This window comes from Coregonus clupeaformis, chromosome 16, assembly GCF_020615455.1.
Source record: "Coregonus clupeaformis isolate EN_2021a chromosome 16, ASM2061545v1, whole genome shotgun sequence".
Lineage (NCBI taxonomy): Eukaryota > Metazoa > Chordata > Actinopteri > Salmoniformes > Salmonidae > Coregonus > Coregonus clupeaformis.
The window spans coordinates 52,839,039-52,863,523 of NC_059207.1; the positions used below are offsets into that span (position 1 = coordinate 52,839,039).

The window sequence follows — 24,485 nt, forward strand, 5'->3', positions numbered from 1 at the left end:
CTGACCAAGGCCTTTCTCCCTCGATTGCTCAATTGCTCAGGAAGAGTCTTGGTGGTTCGAAACTTCTTCCATTTAAGAATGATGGAGACCACTGTGTTCTTGGGGACCTTCAATGCTGCAGACATTTTTTGGACACAATCCTGTCTCAGAGCTCTACAGACAATTCCTACAACATCATGGCTTGGTTTTTGCTCTGACATGCACTGTCAACTGTGGGACCTTATATAGACAGGGGTGTGCCTTTCCAAATCATGTCAAATCAATTGAATTTACCACAGGTGGAGTCCAATCAAGTTGTAGAAATATCTGAAGGTTGATCAATGGAAACATACTATATGTACCGCTTTTAAATAAATAACCGCTACAATTGGTAAACATTTTCATGATTCATTTTATAGTTCCTGAAGGCACAAAATACACTGTGGCATTACACTAGCCTTAGGTAGGGGGAGGGGAGATTTGAACAGACCATGGATTAAACCAAAACAGCCCAGTTTATCCATGAGCAGTCTCCATTTTGTGTCAACATCATCAACAGTTTCCTCATAAGACAATGTGAATCAGTCAGTCACCTGTAAACTGGTCCTGTGGGGAGAACAGGGCAAGGACCTTCTGTCTCAGGTAGCCTCCATACAGAGGGACGAAACCCACATTGGAAAGACCAATGGGCACCTGGGTGAGGACAGGAGCACAAGGTCAAAATTCAACAATTTAATCTATTGGGGTGTAATTTAGCATACAGTAGAAAAATGCTAGGGAAGTTGTACATTTTAATTTAATCAAAGAGGCTATTTCCTAAGAAAGGGGGCAGATTTCACAATATAAATGTAATGTAGTTTAATGTGGCAAAACGGACCTTGAACAAATGTAGAACTGGAAGGCGTTAATGTAAATCTAGCCAAGGCAGATTCAATGACAGATATTTGGCCGTCAAATGCAGTCAAAGCTCCTTTACCTGTGTGGATTGTGTTTACCTGTATGTTGTTGGCGAGGGTGAGGTGTTCGGGTGAGTCTGGATTGTTGTGGAGGATGCTGTTCATGTAGTCCTGGGCTGATCTCTCCAGGACCTCTTGGGTCACGCTGGCCAGGCCGTCCACAGGGAACTCCATCCCTACAGGAACACAGAGCAGTCAGTCACCAGAGTTCACAGATAAGCTCTGTGAAGATACATTATATTTACCCTTTAAATAATCCTTTATTTCACCAGGGAAGTCTCATTTAAATATTGTAATCTTGCCATGGAGCAGTGTTAGAAGGGAACCACTTTGATCACTGACACACACTCACCAAAAGTCAGAAAATAAGTGGTTATATTTCTAAATTTCTTGTATCATTTATTTAACCAGGCATGTCTCATTGTCATGGGACTGGGAGCTTTTGAAAAAGTCAGTTGCATGACATGAACATGACGCTTATCTTGGGAGTACACTAGTTCAACTGTTGGTTGGAACTGAGCACAAAGACCATTGCATTTATGCATGTTGCATATTGGCATGCGGCTGTAATGGTACCAGACAGTACAGGGAAAGCATTGACGTGACCTGCCTCCATCCCTGCAGGCATAAACTACACTGGAGGACTACAGATCAGTGGTTATAAAAACTCCCACAATATAGGCCACTGGTGGATGAGCAGATTTAGCCTAACAAGCTGATAGTGTAATTCTTAATACTTGCTGATTAGCCAGCAGCAGACCAGATTGCGCACTTTGCAGATCTACAGAACCTAAGTGACGGTAGTTTTGGGACTTCAAATAAGATGGCTACAGAGAGTGATCTGTGTGTCCTCTAACATTTGTATTGTAACATTATCATTTGTAATTAAATGATGTGCTGTTATCTATTTATTTGATTACTATAGTCTATTGTAGTTTATCTTAGTCATTATATTAGTCTAATGAATTTGTCATGACCATATCAAAGGCCCCAAAGTAGATTGTATTTTCGAACAAAGAAAACATCTCTCAGCCCCGTCATTCATTGTGCATAACGTGATCATCAAAACAAACAATAGTCTAGACTAGCATGGTTCATCTATGCAGGGAAGGAGAGGAGTTTACACGTCCGCTGAGATGTCATTGTCATCTAATCTAATCCACTTGTCACAACAAATACCAATAATCTTGCTTTGATCTTTCATGCTCACTTGTGTGTCTAACTAATGAGCGGTCTTGGTCGTTTTAGCTTCACTCAGACAACAGAAGAAAAAGTAAATAGATGGTGGATGCCCTTTTCTATTTTAATAGTCAACATTTACTAAGATGTAATTGGAAACAGATGCTTGTGAAAGATGTCACTTTTTATAGAATCAGCTTCTATAAAATTCCTGACGTAGTTTAACAATTTGTGTACTTAATTAAGCAATAATGCCTGAGAACCCTGGAATTATCATGTGGCAACTCCCAACAAGGGCTGTTCTGACATGCTGACCATACCGCCCACTTTGCGTGTGCAAGCGTTGCAAAATAAATGTACACATACATGTTATTCAATAATTTAATCCAAACTGCTCGCGAGCGTCTGCATAGCCAGGCGCTAAAATAGAACTTGGTTCTATTTTTGACGCTTGACGCGCTGCAAGTCCCATCTCTCCCATCTCCTCATTGGTTTTTAGGAGCATATACCCAAGTGGGTGATTGAAAGCTGAACTGAGGTTCACACTCCAGTCCAGTTGGTGGTGGTAATGCACCTTAAAGTTGGTTGCCAACCTTCATATAAAGTCCAAAGAAGAAGAAGACTGAAGGAGGAGAGATGACTAGAAACTATCTAGGTTTCCCCTTTTATCTGTGGATTAATTGTCGGACTAGAGAACACACGATTTTGTGTAACTCAGAATGGGTAAAAATTCTACAAAGATCCAGAAAAAAAAGGACCTTGTGCATTTCAGGTAAATTAACAATCCAATGTTTATATCCGAGGACAAATTAGCTAGCAACAGAATGTTTCAAGTGTTTCGACCTGTCCCCAAATGAATATAGTTGGTTCTGAGTTCATTTTGATGTTTCAACCTGCATATCCTGATCGTGTCTGGTGTGGATGGACAAAACCAACATGTGCTCGATGGCGCACGTGGACATATGCACGTGCACGGTGTAGTCAGCTTGTGAGGCCCGAGGTGAAGCCAAGGGCCTGGATACAGCCCTTGGGGAGAGTTGTCACACAATAATTACAGGCTTTAAGGGCATTATTACTTTTATAAAACGGTTGCCAATATATTTATAGAAATATGAAAAAAAATCTTATTATTTTAATGAGTACATTTGTTTTTGCATTCTGAAGTTGCTACCCAAGCGGGCTAGTCGTTAGTTATTTTCTCATGTTTTGACCCAGTCGTTAATTTTAATAATTCTATTCATTCGACGTTACTATGTTAAACAAATTATTGGCATGGAGCTATCTAGCAGAGATTCAATGCGAGACAAGAATCTCAATAAATAATGATATAACAAATATCCAATAGGCCTACACAGGCAACAACTATTATGCGAGTCCGAGCTAACCAAGCTAGTTGGTAATGTTAATAGGGACGTTTCCGTTGATGACACACGAGTGGAAGAAGTATTGCTCACCAGAGGTAGAGTACCTCATGAGAAGCTGTAGACCACACTATCTACCAAGAGAGTTTTCATCAATATTTTTCGTAGCCGTCTATTTACCACCACAAACCGATGCTGGCACTAAGACCGCACTCAATGAGCTGTATAAGGCCATAGGCAAACAAGAAAATGCTCATCCAGAAGCGGTGCTCCTAGTGGCCGGGGACTTTAATGCAGGCAAATAAATCTATTTTTCCTAATTTCTACCAGCATTTCACATGTGCAACCAGAGGAAAAAGAACACTAGACCACCTTTACTCCACACACAGAGAAGCATACAAAGCTCTCTCTCGCCCTCCATTTGGCAAATCTGACCATAATTCTATCCTTCTGATTCCTGCAAAAACTAAAGCAGGAAGTACCAGTGACTCGCTCAATACGGAAGTGGTCAGATGACGCGGATGCTACGCTACAGGACTGTTTTGCTAGCACAGACTGCAATATGTTCCGGGATTCATCCAATTACATTGAGGATTATACCACCTCAGGCACCGGCTTCATCAATAAGTGCATCGATGATGACGTCCCCACAGTGACCGTACGTACATATCCCAACCAGAAGCCATGGATTACAGGACACATCCTCACTGAGCTAAAGGCTATAGCTGCCTCTTTCAAGGAGCTGGACACTAATCCGGACACTTATAAGAAATCCCGCTCTGCCCTCAGATGAACCATAAAACAGGCAAAGCATCAATACAGGACTAAGATTGAGTCCTACTACACCGGCTCTGACGCTCGTCGGATGTGGCAGGGCTTGCAAACTATTACGGACTACAAAGGGAAACCCAGCTGCGAGCTGCCCAGTGACGAGAGCCTACCAGACGGGCTAAATGCTTTTTATGCTCGCTTCGAGGCAAGCAACACTGAAGCATGCATTAGAGCACCAGCTGTTCCGGACGGCTGTGTGATCACGCTCTCTGTAGCCGATGTGAGCAAGACCTTTAAACAGGTCAACATTCGCAAGTCCGTGGAGCCAGATGGATTACCAGGACGTGTACTCAGATAATGCGCGGATAAAGTCTCTTCACTGACATTTTCAAACTCTCCCTGACCGAGTCTGTAATACCTACATGTTTCAAACAGACCACCATAGTCCCTGTGCCCAAGAAAACAAAGGTAACCTGCCTAAATGACTAACACCCTGTAGCACTCACGTCAGTAGCCACGAGGTGCTTTGAAAGGCTGGTCATGGCTCACATCAACACCATCATCCCGGAAACCCTAGACCAACTCCAATTCGCATACCGCCCCAACAGATCCACAGATGATGCAATCTCAATCGCACTCCACACGGCCCTTTCCCACCTGGACAAAAATAACCCCTTTGTGAGAATGCTGTTCATTGACTACAGCTTCGCGTTCAACATCATAGTGCCCACAAAGCTCATCACTAAGCTAAGGACCATGGGACTAAACACCTCTCTCTGCAACTGGATCCTGGACTTCCTTACAGGCTGCCACCAGGTGGTAAGGGTAGGCAACAACACATCTGCCACGCTGATCCTCAACACGGGGGCCCCTTAGGGGTGCGTGCTTAGGCCCCTTCTGTACTCCCTGTTCACCCATGACTGCCTGGCCAAGCACGACTCCAACACCATCATTAAGTTTGCTGATGACACAACAGTGATAGGCCTGATCACCGACAACGATGAAACAGCCTATAGGGATGAGGTCAGAGACCTGGCAATGTGGTGCCAAGACAACAACCTCTCCCTCAACGTGAGCAAGACAAAGGAGCTGATTTTTTTCAAAGACTCCAGTCACCCAAGACATAGACTGTTCTCTCTGCTACCGCATGGCAAGCGGTACCGGAGCGCCAAGTCTAGGTCCAAAAGGCTCCTTAACAGCTTCTACCCCCAAGCCATAAGACTGCTGAACAATTAAATAAATGGCAACCTGGACTATTTGCATTGACACCCCCCCTTTGTTTTTACACTGCTGCTACTCGCTGTTTATTATCTATGCATAGTCACTTTACCCCTACCTACATGTACAAATGACCTCGACTGACTAACCTATACCCCCACACATTGACTCGGTACCGGTACCGCCTGTATATAGCCTCGTTATTGTTATTTTATTGTGTAACTTTTTTTAAAATGTTACTTTAGTTTATTTAGTAAATATTTTCTTAACTCTATTTTCTTAAAACTGCATTGTTGGTTAAGGGCTTGTAAGTAAGCATTTCACAGTAAGGTCTACACCTGTTGTATTCACACCTGTTGTATTCAATACAATTTGATTTGATTGAAGCTGTTCTGGCTCGTGGTGGCCCAACGGCCCATTAAGACACTTTTCATGTTGGTGTTTCCTTTATTTTGGCAGTTACCTGTATGTGTGTGTAATAATATTTCAAATAATATGTGTGTGTGTGTGTGTGCATGTTTGCGCGGTGTATTGGAAGAATTGTAAATCCATTGTGAAAGGAAATTATAAATCCATTGCGTTGCAAACTATTTTGATAAAATGTGTGCATATATTGGTCTTTTAATACCACCTATTGGTTGTAATACCACATCGGTCTATGGCTGAGCTGAGATGATGCCATTTTGTCAGATGATATAAATTATACAGCCATCAGAGGCTATCGCTTGTGTATCTTGGCTACATTGGTATTTAGGCCTACATTTGGTGAAAATTGTTTGTCAATTTCGGTTAATAGCCAATGTCACTCTGGTTGTTGGCTATCATCAAGGTTAATTTGTGAGTAAATCTGGTTTTGATAATAGCCAGTGTCGACCCAGCCAACGACCTCACCGCACATCACTGGAACAGACTGAACCAGTTTATTTCACCAAATTGTGGCCGAAGATTGTTGCTAAAGTATCATCCCACAATGTATCATCCCATTTTCCTATGGCAATCAAGCCTTGTGAGGGCAGAACATTTTAAGCTATTGTTCCCAACAAGCTAATGCTAACGCTAGTGTTCCAAACTGCTCTGAGAACCGCCAAGGGAATAAATACAGGCCACCACATGCTGAGGGAGAAAGAACAGAACACTACATCTGTTTTCAGTTATAACAGCAGAATGGATCTACTTTCAGAGCAACATCACAGAGGGCCATTGACTTACTGAAGACATTATTAACTGAAGATGTTATAGCATCCATTGGATCATTTGAGAATGGGTTCTTCTCAAACTTTTTTGGGCTTCCTCAACACTTGTTGAGAACCAATACACAATGTTCTTCAAAATATCTCTAACAGGAAACACAAGTGAACACATACTATGAATGGAAACATAAACAACACACAAACAAACACACGTATGGATACTTGAATAAATAGAAACACATACATTGTGCAAGTTCTCCCACTTAAAAAGATGAGAGAGGCCTGTAATTTTCATCATAGGTACACGTCAACTATGACAGACAAAATGAGAAGAAAAAATCCAGAAAATCACATTGTAGGATTTTTTATGAATTTATTTGCTAATTATGGTGGAAAATAAGTATTTGGTCAATAACAAACATTTCTCAATACTTTGTTATATACCCTTTGTTGGCAATGACACAGGTCAAACGTTTTCTGTAAGTCTTCACAAGGTTTTCACACACTGTTGCTGGTATTTTGGCCCATTCCTCCATGCATATCTCCTCTAGAGCAGTGATGTTTTGGGGCTGTCGCTGGGCAACATGGACTTTCAACTCCCTCCAAAGATTTTCTATGGGGTTGAGATCTGGAGACTGGCTAGGCCACTCCAGGACCTTGAAATGCTTCTTACGAAGCCACTCCTTTGTTGCCCGGGCGGTGTGTTTGGGATCATTGTCAAGCTGAAAGACCCAGCCACGTTTCATCTTCAATGCCCTTGCTGATGGAAGGAGGTTTTCACTCAAAATCTCACGATACATGGCCCCATTCATTCTTTCCTTTACACGGATCAGTCGTCCTGGTCCCTTTGCAGAAAAACAGTCCCAAAGCATGATGTTTCTACCCCCATGCTTCACAGTAGGTATGGTGTTCTTTGGATGCAACTCAGCATTCTTTGTCCTCCAAACATGACGAGTTGAGTTTTTTCCAAAAAGTTATATTTTGGTTTCATCTGACCATATGACATTCTCCCAATCCTCTTCTGGATCATCCAAATGCACTCTAGCAAACTTCAGACGGGCTTGGACATGTACTGGCTTAAGCAGGGGGACACGTCTGGCACTGCAGGATTTGAGTCCCTGGCGGCGTAGTGTGTTACTGATGGTAGGCTTTGTTACTTTGGTCCCAGCTCTCTGCAGGTCATTCACTAGGTCCCCCCGTGTGGTTCTGGGATTTTTGCTCACCGTTCTTGTGATCATTTTGACCCCACGGGGTGAGATCTTGCGTGGAGCCCCAGATAGAGGGATATTATCAGTGGTCTTGTATGTCTTCCATTTCCTAATAATTGCTCCCACAGTTGATTTCTTCAAACCAAGCTGCTTACCTATTGCAGATTCAGTCTTCCCAGCCTGGTGCAGGTCTACAATTTTGTTTCTGGTGTCCTTTGACAGCTCTTTGGTCTTGGCCATAGTGGAGTTTGGAGTGTGACTGTTTGAGGTTGTGGACAGGTGTCTTTTATACTGATAACAAGTTCAAACAGGTGCCATTAATACAGGTAACGAGTGGAGGACAGAGGAGCCTCTTAAAGAAGAAGTTACAGGTCTGTGAGAGCCAGAAATCTTGCTTGTTTGTAGGTGACCAAATACTTATTTTCCACCATAATTTGCAAATAAATTCATTAAAAATCCTACAATGTGATTTTCTGGATTTTTCTTTCTCAATTTGTCTGTCATAGTTGACGTGTACCTATGATGAAAATTACAGGCCTCTCTCATCTTTTTAAGTGGGAGAACTTGCACAATTGGTGGCTGACTAAATACTTTTTTTCCCCACTGTATGTATGGACCACAGTCTACGTGATATGGATACCTGAATGCATACACATATCGTATACACATAAACACTTCCCATGTGGTCTGTTCCAGTGCATACCCCACATAGTATACCCCTCCCTCGCCCCTCCCTAGCCCTTCCGAAAATAAGATCAGCGGGTGGAACATAAAGTTCCCTGTACTTGCAGGACGGGTTACCTCAATCTCTACCCTACTTTATATACAGAACGGGCACTTCCACATGTTGTCAATGAGTTCATATGTGTTTGTCTACAACAGTCAAAATAATTCACAAACTTCACCCAATCAATACAGGTCACTTTCTCCTAATCTGCTATCACCAGATTGCTATAATAATAATAATAATAATAATAATAATAATAATGCCAAGAGTGTGCAAAACTGTCATCAAGGCAAAGGGTGGCTACTTTGAAGAATCTAAAATCTAAAATATATTTTGATTTGTTTAAGAGTTTTTTGGTGACTACATGATTCCATATGTGTTATTTCATAGTTTTGATGTCTTTACAATTATTCTACAATGTAGAAAATAGTACAAATAAATAAAAACCCTTGAATGAGTAGGTGTGTCCTAACTTTTGACTGGTACTGTATGTACAGAGATAAGGGAACAAGGAAGTGGTGAGCTGTAACAGGCCCATATATAGAGCTGAGTGACTTCAGTTGTGTTTGTGTGTTTAATTGGGACTGAATGGTGACAGGCTCAAATCCATTATCGCTCTCTGTCTCTCTGTCTTATCCACCGCTGCTCCTGCTGGCACGCACACTAATGTCAGAGGCCATTAACAACCAAGCGGAAAGTCTATGTTGTTCCATGTGTGTGTCTGTGTGTGTGTGTGTGTGTGTGTGTGTTTAAGTTGAGAGAGTGAGTGAGACCCAGACTGACACATCTGCGAGTGAGAGAATCCCAATTGGTGTATGCAAGCGTGTGCGAGTGAGAATTTGTACAATGTTTGTGCACATGTGTGTGTATGACTGAAAGAGAGAAAGCCTGAGTCAGTGTATAATTGCCTAATGTGTATGTAATTCCATTGAAACCCAGCTGTACTCCACTCCTTTCTTTCTCTCCCTCCCTACATACCCCCAGGGCAGGGAGTTAGTAAATACAAGCCAGCCGTTTGGTTCAGCTCTCTCCTGAAGTGTGATACAATATAGGTCACCACAAACAACCAGATTCAGATTCAAATTCAGGAGGATTTAAAACCTACGAGCAGGAAAACCTAAGGACATGGACTATTTCCATAAGCTGAGAAGATTGATTGATGCACCATGATCCGGAGTAGAGTGTTTTAAGAGCCACATACATTTACATTTACATTTTAGTCATTTAGCAGACGCTCTTATCCAGAGCGACTTACAGTTAGTGAATGCATACATTATTAAAAATAAAATAAAAAATCATACTGCCCCCCCGTGGGAATCGAACCCACAACCCTGGCGTTGCAAACGCCATGCTCTACCAACTGAGCTACATCCCTGCCAGCCATTCCCTCCCCTACCCTGGACGACGCTTGGCCAATTGTGCGCCGCCCCATGGGTCTCCCGGTCGCAGCCGGCTACGACAGAGCCTGGATGTTGATCGGCCATTGGTTGTCTACCACTCGTTTGCTTGCTGACTACGTGGTGTATTTTGGGGACCACCTGACGATATTGTCTGACTGCTGACATTTTCCAGCATTTCTAAATGTAGAATCAGGTTCCCCTGTCGGCTAGCGGCATTTCTACTCTGAGACAATCAGAAAACATGAGAAGAGAGCGGAAGTAATGATCAACAAGAGCAAAAAAAGAGGTGACTTTCTGGTGTGCCATATTTGAATTAACTAGCTTGCTAGCTAGGGTTTCCACTAGATTCCACAGCCACAAAGTCAAAATTGTCTATTTCCTAAAGATTCATGAAAATAAAATGGGTATTCTTTTTGGTCTTAATTTAAGGTTAGGCATAAGGTTAGCAGTGTAGTTAATAGGCTTGGGCGGTATACCGTATACCGGGGTATTTTGAAATACAGACGGTATGATTTTCAATACTGTCAAATCAATATTTTTATTCTAAAGCTTGGGGGGCTGCATGCTACGCCATTGGTTATAACTATAAGTTAACCATCTAAGATGTGCCAAATAAATTATCTCCAGCTCAAATTTCTTTTGGAAAGAAATAGCGCCCCTTGTGTGCACTGCCGGTAATACCGTATGGTACAGGAACGGGATGAAGGTATGAAAATCTGGATACCGTTCAACCTTAGTGGTTAAGGTCAGGGATTTTGGTCGAAATGACGCAGCAATTTTGGACTGAAGACAAGGAAGAGATCTTAATCTCTTTGGTGGAAAAGAGCCCGGCAGTATAACAAGTCGGCAGTATTGACAGAGAGACACCAAATCTCTCTGACACAGGCAGTGGATTGTAAGCCATCTGGGTGTTCGGGTAAGATAATTTTGTCCTTGTTGAACTTGATATAAAAATGTTTTTAAGTAGGCTAATGACTGCCTCAAAACCCCATGCCTGTCCCATAGTTAATGCTAGTTGGACAACTGGTTAGCTAGCTAAATGACCACTACCAACTGTAGCTTGATTGCTACTTGTTATAAAGTCTATTTGTAGCTAGCTAGCTTTGTTTGGACTGTTTGTTTTGTATGCCATACTATGTTATGTAGCATGCTGGCTATGTCTGTTTTGTTACTTTGATTACTTTGTTTGTTTTCTAGATAACTAGTTGGCCATGAACAGAGGTGGATGCTAGCCAGATAACAAACTGACTCATCCAATGTGTTGATTGTTTTCCTTGGGCACCTAGCAGCATCCAGCTTTAATAACTTTGTGTTGATAAAAATATGTCTGCTCTGCAAATGGAAATATTGAATTCACAAAGCTAAAGCCTGAATTATTTGCAGAAGATCCTGCACTAGCCTGCTGCTAAAAACATTGTTTAATATTTCCCCTTTCCCCTTTGTGTCAGATTGCACAAGTTGAACTTCTCTGAGAAATCAGTACACCAAGTATAAGCAGGTAAATAAACATAAAATTGAGCAATCCAATCTAACTTTAAGATCACATCCTGCTGTTTTGATATGAGAGGGGATATGTAGCCTTAGCAATGTTTATTTTTGTTCCTTAGGATGGGCCCAAGGACAGATACAGCCTACATAGGACCCCCTCGCCCACAGAGGAGGCCCAGGTCCAGCGACTACAACCACAATTCCTTTCACAACAACACTCAACTATGGAATTGGGGTGGCTCCTCTGACAAGCACCCCCAGGCACAATGGAAAGAAACAGCGCAGGCCCAACGAAGAGGAGGCAGATGAGACAGGGAAGACCCTGGAGAAACTCTTGTGGACGAGGAGCTTGGGACCTATGGGCCGACCCTGGAGTGAACGCACCAAGACAATACTTACACTGAACAAAAATATAAACACAACATGGAAAGATGTAAAAGATTTTACTGAGTTACAGTTCATATTACGAAATCAGTCAATTGAAATAATTCATTGGGCCCTAATCTATGGATTACACATGACTGGGAATACAAATAACTTTTAAAAGAGGTAGGGTCGTGGATCAGAAAACCAGTAAGTATCTGGTGTGGCCACCATTTGCCTCATGCAGCGCGACATTGATCAGGCTGTTGATTGTGGCCTGTGGAATGTTGTCCCACTCCTCTTCAATGGCTGTGCGAAGTTGCTGGATATTGGTGGGAACTGGAACACGCTGTCGTACACGTCGATCCAGAGCATCACAGACATGCTCAATGGGTGACATGTCTGGTGAGTATGCAGGCCATGGAAGCACTGGGACATTATCAGCTTCCAGGAATTGTGTGCAGATCCTTATGACTTGGGGCCATGCATTATCATGGTGAAACATGAGATGATGTCGGCAGATGAATGGCATGACAATGGGCCTCAGGATCTCGTCACGGTATCTGTGTGCATTCAAATTATCGTGTCCGTAGCTTATGCCTGCCCATACCATAACCTCACCGCTACCATGGGGGACTCTGTTCACAACATTGACATCAGCAAACCGCTCACCCACACAACGCCATACACGCTGTCTGCCATCTGCACGGTACAGAAGAGAACACTTCTCCAGTTACCATCGAAGGTGAGCATTTGCCCACTGAAGTCGGTAACGATGTCGAACTGCAGTCAGGTCAAGACCCTGGTGAGGTTGACGAGCATGCAGATGAGCTTCCCTGAGACGGTTTCTGACAGTTTGTGAATAAGTTATTTGGTTGTGCAAACCCCCAGTTTCATTAGCTGTCTGGGTGGCTGGTCTCAGATGATCCCGCAGGTGAAGAAGCCGGATGTGGAGGTCCTGGGCTGGCGTGGTTACACGTTGTCTGCCAAATTCTCTAAAACAACGTTGGAGGCAGCTTATGGCAGAGAAATCAAAATTAAATTCTCTGGCAACGGCTCTGGTGGACATTCCTGCAGTCAGCATGCCAATTGCACGCTCCCTCAAAACTTGAGACATCTATATGTTGCACTGTGGTTTATATTTATGGGCCTGATCTCATTCACAATGTGAACATCTATCACAAAGACAATTTACAATGTAAAATGTAATTTGCACTGACTTTGCACCAAGAAGAAATGCATGTGTATATTTCATATTTACCTTTACATTTGCGTTACACAATTAAAAATGACTGAATACCACTCATTGTGTCACGATCGTTGACAGATGAAGCGGACCAAGGCGCAGCGTGATAAGTGTACATTCTTTATTTGTGTACACACGAACCAAAACAATAAACCAAACGATACGTGAAGTCCTAGGTTATACACAAAACCCTACAGAACAAGATCCCACAATAAACTAGTGAAAACAGGCTACCTAAGTATGGTCCCCAATCAGAGACAACGAGCTACAGCTGCCTCTGATTGGGAACCACCCTGGCCAACATAGATCTAAACGATCTAGAACGAAAACATAGAAAATGTAACAGAAACTCCACACCCTGGCTCAACATTTAAGAGTCCCCCGAGCCAGGGCGTGACAGTACCCCCCCCCCCAAAGGCGCAGACTGCGACCGCGCCACACCAACACAACGGGGTAGGGGCCGGGTGGGCATTCCGCCTCGGAGGCGGATCCGGCTCCGGGCGTGACCACCACTCTCTCTACCCCCCCTCCCCCGTAGTGCCCCTGGTCTGGTCTGGCCCCGCTGGACGAAGCTGGACTGGACACCGGTGGAGCAGGCACGGGCCGTGCCGGACTGACGACGCGCACCACTGGCTTGGTGCGGGGAGCAGGAACGGGCCGGACCGGGCTGGCGACGCGCACCACAGGCTTGGTGCGAGGGACAGGAACAGGCCGGACGGGGCTGGCGATGCGCACCACAGGCTTGGTGCGAGGGACAGGAACAGGCCGGACCGGGCTGGCGACGCGCACCACAGGCTTGGTGCGAGGGACAGGAACAGGCCGGACCGGGCTGGCGACGCGCACTACAGGCTTGGTGCGAGGTACAGGAACAGGCCGGGCTGGACTGTGGAGACGGACTGGAGGTCTGGAGCCGAGAGCTGACACAACCCGTCCTGGCTGAATGCCTATTTCCACACAATCTGTGTGAGGCATCAGCATAGGACGTACAGGGCTGTGCACTCGTACTGGCACTACAGCACGTGGCACTGGCGCAGGATATCCGGGACCGAGGAGGGGTACTGGAGGCCACAAGCGTTGAGCCGGCACACTCCGTCATGGCTGCATGCCCACCTTAGCACGACACGTGCGTGGTGCTAGCACAGGACGTACAGGACTGTGCCGGAACACTCGCGGCACAGTACGTGGCTCCGCATAACACGGAACCTGCCCAGTCTCACGCTGCCTAGCCTGAGTACGGGGAGTTGGCTCTGCTCTACCTCTAGGCTCCGCCAACCACCCCTCCAGCCCCCCAAACCTGGTGGCCTCCTCTCCTAGTCCGCCGATTCGTCCTGTAGCTGCCTCCAGCAGCCCCGTCGTCCACGCCGTGTGCCCCCCCCAAAAAAAATTACTTGGGGTTGCCTCTCGCGTGTCCGTCGTCGGCACGGTTGGCGCAGTTTCTCCTCTCCTGCCTGGGCATTTACTTTAGCCCATAGCCCTCTGCCCGCGAATATGTCCTCCCATGACCACCATTCGCCCACCTGGGACATCGCCAACTTCTCCTGCTGGGCACGCTGCTTGGTCATCTGGTGGTGGGATCTTCTGTCACGATCGTTGACAGATGAAGCGGACCAAGGCGCAGCGTGATAAGCGTACATTCTTTATTTGTGTACACACACGAACCAAAACAATAAACCAAACGATACGTGAAGTCCTAGGTTATACACAAAACCCTACAGAACAAACTAGTGAAAACAGGCTACCTAAGTATGGTCCCCAATCAGAGACAACGAGCTACAGCTGCCTCTGATTGGGAACCACCCTGGCCAACATAGATCTAAACGATCTAGAACGAAAACATAGAAAATGTAACAGAAACTCCACACCCTGGCTCAACATTTAAGAGTCCCCCGAGCCAGGGCGTGACACATTGTCTCTGATGAAATTACTTACAGTAAAAGTTCAGACTTTTGCATGGATTCAATTGAAATATTCTATGCAAAAATCGCTCTGCCATTTCCTTGTTGCTAAAATTCAAATAGTTCACCTAATTTCAGTTTATGTGACAAAACAAGCAAGTATAGAGTAGAGAATCATTGTACCATCTAAACCGCTATGAAATATATTCCATAACCAAACACATTGTATTTACAGCTGTTTGAAGCTGTGTACAAAACGAAAGTAAAAGACGCAAAAACTAAACTTAAGAACGGGAAGTATAGAAATAGCGCACATAGAACAGATCTACAGCTTCTTAGACTTGCTTTCAATGAGAATGACAGATCTATAACTCATATTTCTATGTGAATTTGGTCAGGTCGCCCATAAAGTAACATATTGCAGATTTAAGATCTGCCTGGCTAGTCGTTGTTTCAGATGATGGGGGAACATGCTTAATTAGATTATAATACACATTGTAATCATGCATTAGGCTGCCTAGTTATGATGGATTCAAGGTTAAGTCTAGTTATTTAAAAGTCAATGTGATTTGTCGATCAGTCTACTTAGTCTGTGATCAGTGTTCGGTACAGTTATGACATATTGCATATGAACCAGAGCATGTGAGCGGAGTTGAGTGGTTGTAAATCCCGCTCATCGCTGCTCATGGAGCGGTGCTTGAGCACCACTCCGGTGCTCCATGTCCCTTCCAACCGCTCTGCTAAAAACCGCTCCGCGCTCACAGGAAAAAAAACTGCTGTTCCAAATTCGCTCCATTCATTAAAATCACAATTTAACCAACACCCATCTATTTTGCTACCAAAAATAATTTACTGAAACTGGTTACAAATGACGGAGTCACCCATGATTCACCAAATGATATTTTGAAGGAGGAAGCAAAGTACTTTAAGTATATGTTTTCGTTTCAGTCGCCTCCATATCCTCTAACTGAAGCTAATTGTAGGGATTTTTCTTCTATTGATAATGTAAAATTAACAACCATACAGAAAGACTAATGTGAAGATGAAATTACAGAGGAGGAACTTCTGGATGCAATTAAATACTTTAAGTCCGGGAAAACTCCAGGGTTGGATGGCATACCAGTCAAGGTATACCAAACCTTTTTTGATATACTCAGAGGACCGTTATTAGCATATTTTTACCACTCCTATGTAAATGGTAGATTATCAGACACTCAAGAAGAAGGTCTGATTTCATTTACTGAAACAGGATTCAAAGTGGGAAATATAAAGATCCAGTCCATTTAAAACATTTGAGGCCCCTTACACTTCAGTGTTGTGATGCAAAAATTCTAGCAAAATGTTTAGCGCATAGAATTTAAAAGGTATTGTCAGACATTATTAATTATAATCAGCCAGGTTTTTTACATGGACGATACATTGGAGATAACATAAGGCAAGTACTGGAAACAATAGAACACTATGAAAAATCTGGGAAACCAGGCCTGCTATTCATTGCAGACTTTGAAAAGGCATTTGATAAAATACGACTGGAGTTTATATATAAATGCCTAGAGCATTTCAATTTTGGAGAATCTCTTATGAAATGGGTTTAAATCATGTATAGTAACCCTAGGTGTAAAATAGTCAATAATGGCTATTTCTCCTAATGTTTTAAACTGTCAAGAGGAGTAAAACAAGGTTGTCCACTATCGGCATATCTATTTATTATGTATCTATTTATTATGAACCAACAGTAATATCAAGGGATTAGAAATCCAGGGCTTAAAAACAAATGTGTCATTGTACACTGATGATTCATGTTTTCTTTTAAATCCACAACTTGAATCCCTCCACAGCCTCATAGAGGATCTAGATACATTTCCTAACCTCTCTGGATTACAACCAAATTATGATACATTTACTATATTACGTATTGGATAAATAAAAAATAAAACATTTACATGACCATGTAGTTTACCAATAAAATGGTCTGATGGTGATGTGGATATACTCAGAATACATATCCCAAATGAAATAAATGATCTCACTCCAATACATTTTAATAGAAATGTAGCAAAAATAGATAAGATCTTGCTACCATGGAAAGGTAAATACCTGTCTATTTGTGGAAAGATCACCCTGATTAACTCTTTAGTATTATCCCAGTTTACCTATTTGCTTATGGTCTTGCCTACGCCTAGCGAAGAGTTTTTAAAATTATATGAGAAAATAATATTCCATTTTATTTGGAACGGCAAGCCAGACACAATTAAACGGGCATATTTATATAATTAATATGAATTTGGAGGACATAAATTGTTAAATATTAAAGCATTAGACCTATCACTAAAAGCTTCAGTCATACAAAAGTTATACTTAAATCCGAACTGGTTCTCTAGCAAATTAGTAAGATTGTCTCACCCCATGTTCAAGAATGGCCTTTTTCCCTTTATTCAGATTACAACCTCTCACTTTCAGTTATTTTGAAAAGGAAATAATCTCCCAAATATCACTATTTCTAAAACAACCCATAGAAAGTTGGTTGCAATTTCAATTTAATCCTCCAGAAACGACAGAACAAATAATGCAACAAATATTGTTTTTCAACTCAAATACAGTGGTGTGAAAAAGTGTTTGCCCCCTTCCTGATTTGTTATTTGTTTGCATGTTTGTCACACTTAAATGTTTCAGATCATCAAACAAATTTAAATATTAGTCAAAGATAACACAAGTAAACGCAAAATGCAGTTTTGAAATGAAGGTTGTTATTATTAAGGGAAAACAAAATCCAAACCTACATGGCCCTGTGTGAAAAAGTTTTTGCCCCCCCTGTTATAACACAACTCAACTGTGGTTTATCACACTTGAGTTCAATTCCTCTAACCACACCCAGGCCTGATTACTGCCACACCTGTTCTCAATCAAGGAATCACTTAAATAGGACCTGCCTGACAATGTGAAGTAGACCAAAAGATCATCAAAAGCTAGACATCATGCCGAGATCCAAAGAAATTCAGGAACAAATGAGAAAGAAAGTAATTGAGATCCATCAGTCTGGAAAAGGTTATAAAGCCATTTCTCCAGCGAACCACAGTGAGAGCCATTTTCCACAAATGGCGAACAGTGGTGAACCTTCCCAGGAGTGGCCGGCCGACCAAAATTACCCCAAGAGCGCAGCGACGACTCATCCAAGAGGTCACAAAAGACCCCACAACAACATCTAAAGAGCTGCAGGCCTCACTTGCCTCAGTTAAGGTCAGTGTTCATGACTCCACCATAAGAAAGAGACTGGGCAAAAATGGCCTGCATGGCAGAGTTCCAAGACGAAAACCAGACTCATTGCAAGTTATCACAAACACTTGATTGCAGTTGTTGCTGCTAAGGGCGGCCCAACCAGTTATTAGGTTGTAGGGGGCAATCACTTTTTCACACAGGGCCAAAACTGCATTTTGTGTTTACTTGTGTTATCTTTGACTAATATTTAAAAAAAATTGATGATCTGAAACATTTAAGTGTGACAAACATGCAAACAAATAAGAAATCAGGAAGGGGGCAAACACTTTTTCACACCATTAGATTTAAAAAAACATTATTTTTTGCACAAATGTTTAAAAAAGGTGTAATCTTCGTAAATGATATCATAAGTAGGACTGGTGGAGTTATGTCGCACATGCAGCTAACAAAAACAGATGGAAATGTCTGCTCTACCCAAAACTACTACCAAATAATTGCACTATTACCGCAAAAATGGAAGAGGAAAGTGGAAGTGGGAAAAAGTAAGGAACTTGTCTGTTGGCCCTGCATTAAAGAAAATTGTGATAAATAAAAAAGTATACCAGTTAAATTTAAGGACCAAAGGATTGACAGCCGTCCCATATAGATTGAAAAATAGTTGAGAAGAGATTTTTGACGTACCGATTCCATGGCATAGTGTTTATGAACTTGTCAGCTTCCTGCCTCCTGTTTGTCTCCGGGCCTCTAGAGGTCATCTGTGTTCCCCTCTGCCTTAGTTCTTCCTCGTGTGTGTCAGCTTCCTGCCTCCTGTTTGTCTCCGGGCCTCTAGAGGTCATCTGTGTTCCCCCTCTGCCTTAGTTCCTCCTCGTGTGTCCTAATTAGCTTGATCCAGGTCACCTGTGCCTTATTTCCCCCTTGTGTATGTTAGCTGTGTGTTTTCCCCTTGTTTCTCACTTGGTTATTGAGTCCTGGCTATGTGTCTCCTGCTTTGTCCCACCGTGTCTGTCCTAGTAAGCTGTTCGAAGTTATCTTTAGTTTGTTTTTCTCCCCTCGTGGAGTTGTTTTGTTTTGCCTCCTGTTTTGGTACATTAAATCTACTTGCCTGGAGTATTGCCTTGGGTGTTTCATTTGGGTCCTACAACACCTCCTCTGTGGCTAAGGGGTAGAACCCCCAGCTCTCCACATCTGAGACCGGAGTTCAAGCTCGGCTTGTGACAGAACTGATACGCAAAACAACGCCGGATTAAAAACTTATAATTTTTCAATCTAAATTATACAAAATTATTGCTACCAATATAATGTTATTTATATGGGGGATACAATCTTCCCAGCTCTGCAGATTTTGCTGCGAAGAGACAGAATCATTAGATCATTTGTTTTGGTACTGTCCATTTGTAGCTTGTTTTTGGTCACAGGTCCAGGAATGGCTGAAGGATTCCAATATTTACCTGGAGCTAACCCTGCAGATAGCACTACTGGGTGATCTGAAAAGTCATAGTCAATCGATCAATAATATAATAATACTTTTAGCAAAAATGTTTATCTTCAATTTAGAATCTGTAGAAACAATGAGAATAGAAGGGTTCAGAACTTCTGGGAAACATCACAGTACAGTTGAAAAATATATGGCAAATAGAAATACAATATGGATGGTGTTAAGAGATAGATGGGAGGTGTTGAATGGAGCTGAAGGATGGGACTAATAACAAATAACAACAACTAATAACAACAAGATAACTAATGTAAAGCATACTGTGTCCTTAATAAGTATATACTGTAGGTTATAGGTTGAGAGATTTTGTGAAAGAGCACAGTTAGAAAGATATGGCATATAGAACGGATGGACATCATGAATATGAGGGTAGAGGAAGTTCAGGAGTAAAAACAAACAAAATAGAATTATTGTAAAATTAACTGTGTCCATAAAATGTATATAGTATGTATAAGCTGAAAGTAGAGGCCTAAGCGTTATTGTTCACTAGTTTACTCCAATTAGGGAAGGGGTGGTGGGGTTGGAAAGTAATAAAGGGAAATATATATATTTTTAAAGGATATGTACACTACTGTTCAAAGGTTTGGGGTCACTTAGAAATGTCCTTGTTTTCGAAAGAAAAGCAATTGTCCATTAAAATAACATCAAATTGATCAGAAATACAGTGAAGACATTGTTAATGTTGTAAATGGCTATTGTAGCTGGAAATGGCTGATTTTTAATGGAATAACTACATAGGCGTACAGAGGCCCATTATCAGCAACCATCAGTCCTGTGTTCCAATGGCACGTTGTGTTTGCTAATCCAAGTTTATAATTTAAAAGGCTAATTGATCATTAGAAAACCCTTTTGCAATTATGTTTGCACAGCTGAAAACTGTTGTGCTGATTTAAAGAAGCAATAAAACTGGTCTTCTTGAAACTAGTTGAGTATCTGGAGCATCAGCAATTGTGGGTTCGATTACAGGCTCAAAATGGCCAGAAACAAAGAACTTTCTTCTGAAACTCGTCAGTCTATTCTTGTTCTGAGAAATGAAAGCTATTCCATGCGAGAAATTGCCAAGAAACTGAAGATCTCGTACAATGCTGTGTACTACACCCTTCACAGAACAGCGCAAACTGGCTCTAACCAGAATAGAAATAGGAGTGGGAGGCCCCGGTGCACAACTGAGCAAGAGGACAAATACATTAGTGTCAGGCGCCTCAAAGATCCTCAACTGGTAGCTTCATTAAATAGTACCCGCAAAACACCAGTCTCAACATCAACAGTGAAGAGGCGACTCCGGGATGCTGACCTAGGCAGAGTTGCAAAGAAAAAGCCATATCTCAGACTGGCCAATAAAAAGAAAAGATTAAGATGGGCAAAAGAACACAGACACTGGACAGAGGAAGATTGGAAAAAAGCGTTATGGACAGACAAATCGAAGTTTGAGGTGTTCAGATCACAAAGAAGAACATTTGTGACACAGACCAAATGAAAAGATGCTAGAGGAGTGCTTGATGCCATCTGTCAAGCATGGTGGAGGCAATGTGATGGTCTGGGGGTGCTTTGGTGGTGGTAAAGTCGGAGATTTGTACAGGGTAAAAGGGATCTTGAAGAAGGAAGGCTATCACTCCATTTTGCAACGCCATACTATATCCTGTGGACGGCGCTTGATTGGAGCCAATTTCCTCCTACAACAGGACAATGACCCAAAGCACAGCTCCAAACTATGCAAGAACTATTTAGGGAAGAAGCAGTCAGCTGGTATTCTGTCTATAATGGAGTGGCCAGCACAGTCACCGGATCTCAACCCTATTGAGCTGTTGTGGGAACAGCTTGACCGTACGTAAGAAGTGCCCATCAAGCCAGTCCAACTTGTGGGAGGTGCTTCAGGAAGCATGGGGTGAAATCTCTTTAGATTACCTCAACAAATTGACAACTAGAATGCCAAAGGTCTGCAAGGCTGTAATTGCTGCAAATGAAGGATTCTTTGACGAAAGCAAAGTTTGAAGGACACAATTATTATTTCAATTAAAAATCATTATTTCTAACCTTGTCAATGACTACATTTCCTATCCAGTTTGCTATATTTCCTATTCAAACTCATTTCATGTATGTTTTCATGGAAAACAATGACATTTCTAAGTGACCCCAAACTTTTGAACGGTACTGTATGTATATGTATGTATATATATATTTGTATGCGAGAAATAAAAAACATATGGGGGATTGGAAGTGACGCAGACAATTACATTGATGGAAGTTACAATCTATCTGCAATATTAAAGGTGAAAAGTTTTGAGCTTATGCCGCGACCATTTGTGGTAGATGGTGGCAGATTGTGGTAAATTGTGTCATTCTGTCATTGCACCACACTATCACAAGGGGTATTTAGAACGCTGATCTATCGGTAGTGCCAATTGGTTTTAATTATTGAAACCAATGAATTATTGAATTTGAATGAAAAGTATTTGAATAAACATGAAAAGGTGAATGTAAGAAGCACTCATCATTTCAAATAGGCTACAAATAGGCTACATGTCATATTAAACAGGGGGGCTCAATGTAAATAGTCCGGGTGGCCGTGCGGTAGCAGAGAGAAAAGTCTATGAATTGGGTGACTGGAGTCTTTGACAATTTTTTGGGCCTTCTTCTGACACTGCCTAGTATATAGGTCCTGGATGGCAGGAATCTTCGCCCAAGTGATGTACTGGGCCGTACGCACTACCCTCTGTAGCACCTTACGGTCGGATGCCGAGTAGTTGCTATACCAGGCGGTGATGCAACCGGTCAGGATGCTCTCGATGGTGCAGCTGTATAACTTTTTGAGGATCTGGGGACCCATGCCAAATCTTTTCAGTCTCCTGAGGGGGAAAAGGTGTTGTCGTGCCGTCTTCACGACTGTCTTGGTGTGTTTGGACCATGATAGTTTGTTGGTAATGTGGACGCCAAGGATCTTGAAACTCTCTACCTGCTCCACTACAGCCCCGTCGATGTTAATGAGGGTCTGTTCGGCACTCCTTTTCCTGTAGTCCACGATCAGCTCCTTTGTCTTGCTCACGTTGAGGGAGAGGTTGCTGTCCTGGCACCACATTGCCAGGTCTCTGACCTCCTCCCTATAGGCTGTCTCATCGTTGTCGGTGATCAGGCCTACCACTGTTGTGTGGTCAGCAAAGGTAATGATGGAGTCGTGCTTGGCCACGCAGTCGTGGGTGAACAGGGAGTACAGGAGGGGACTAAGCACGTACCCCTGAGGGGCCCCAGTGTTGAGGATCAGCGTGGCAGATGTGTTGTTGCCTACCCTTACCACCTGGGGGCGGGCCGTCAGGAAGTCCAGGATCCAGTTGCAGAGGGAGGTGTTTAGTCCCAGTGTCACGCCTGCCTCCGCTCCCCCTCCCTGGCGCTCGAGGGCGCCAGGCTGCCCATCATTACACACCCCTGTCACCATTGTTACAAGCATCAGCGCTTCATTGGACTCACCTGGACTTCATCACTGCTTATTACCTCTCTTATATCTGTCTGTTCCTCAGTTTGATCCCCGTGTCTGCATTGATGTTGCTTTGTTTCTCTCGTACAGACGCTGTTCTTGCTTTGTTTCATGTCTATTTATTATTAAATCCTCACCCTGTACTTGCTTCCTGTCTCCCAGCATCTGTCCTTACACCCAGGGTCCTTAGCTTAGTGATGAGCTTTGTGGGCACTATGGTGTTGAGCACTGAGCTGTAGTCAATGAACAGCATTCTCACATAGGTGTCTGCTAAATGACTAAAATGTAAATATGTTCCTTTTGTCCAGGTGAGAATGGGCAATGTGGAGTGCGATTGAGATTGCGTCATCTGTGGATCTGTTGGGGCGGTATGCGAATTGGAGTGGGTCTACAGTTTCCGGGATGATGGTGTTAATGTGAGCCATGACCAGCCTTTCAAAGCTCTTCATGGCTACCATGAATATGGCAGGCCCATTGTGCCAAAATCAATGATGGCCTATTGTATAGATAATAGAATGAAAATGATCGAAACATTTAAGAGATCAGATTATTTGTTTATAAATACTTTGCTACAATGACACACTTAGTTATCTACCCACCTCATTCCTTTCTTTTAGCGTGTGCACGTAGTAAGTACACCATCATGCTTTTGGGATACGTGTCTTTTCAGTTGTGGACACTACATCACCGCACTCCCTCTCTTGCTCTTGGTCCTCATCTTTGTAAGTCACCTGGATTTAGCACCTGTGTGTTTTATCCGTTTATTTATGAAAATATTTAGCGAAGTCCATGACAGTAGCTAAAGCAAGGGGCTATAGCAGCACACAGGTAGACTACAAATGCATGCTGGGGCGGGCATGCCTTGAGCTTGTGAAGTGAGCACTATTGGAGCAAAATTGGAGCGGGCGAGAAGGCCGATGCGGCAGTATTTGGGAATCTCACTCTACACTCCAGGGAAATTGGGCAAGCTCCGCTCCTGCTCCGCTCACATACTCTGGATGGAACAGCAAAAATCAAAATAAACTACACAAGCCAGAAGCAGACAGGCAGTCAAAGTATTTTAATGTTATTTTTGTCTCGCAGGGGTTACAACCGACTTAAACACCAGCACAGAATAATTGAAAAGGGAGTACACTTCAATCAATGTGATTTTATTTCACTGAATCTCTGTCTGTGTATTTGGTTAATTGATCTCTGGCTGGGCAAATAACTGGAGGTTTTAGCTCATTTATTTGTTTGCTCATCTATCACTGATCAGAAACATTTAGCATGCAATAATGTAGCCTAAATCAAGTGTATTATTTTGCCCTTGACTCATGTATAGGAA

General features: G+C 42.7%; 1 protein-coding gene across 1 annotated transcript in view; it reads right to left on the bottom strand.

The window, feature by feature from the left end:
* Positions 1–24,485, bottom strand: part of fam169aa (family with sequence similarity 169 member Aa) — a 31,564-nt gene that overhangs the window by 5,354 nt on the left and 1,725 nt on the right. The window contains exons 2-3 of the mRNA XM_041900124.1: positions 975–1,111; positions 573–672 (exon numbers count right to left, since the gene is read on the bottom strand). Of these exons, the coding sequence (XP_041756058.1) occupies positions 573–672; positions 975–1,109 (235 nt within the window). The 5' untranslated portion in view covers positions 1,110–1,111. The remainder of the gene's footprint in view (positions 1–572; positions 673–974; positions 1,112–24,485) is intronic.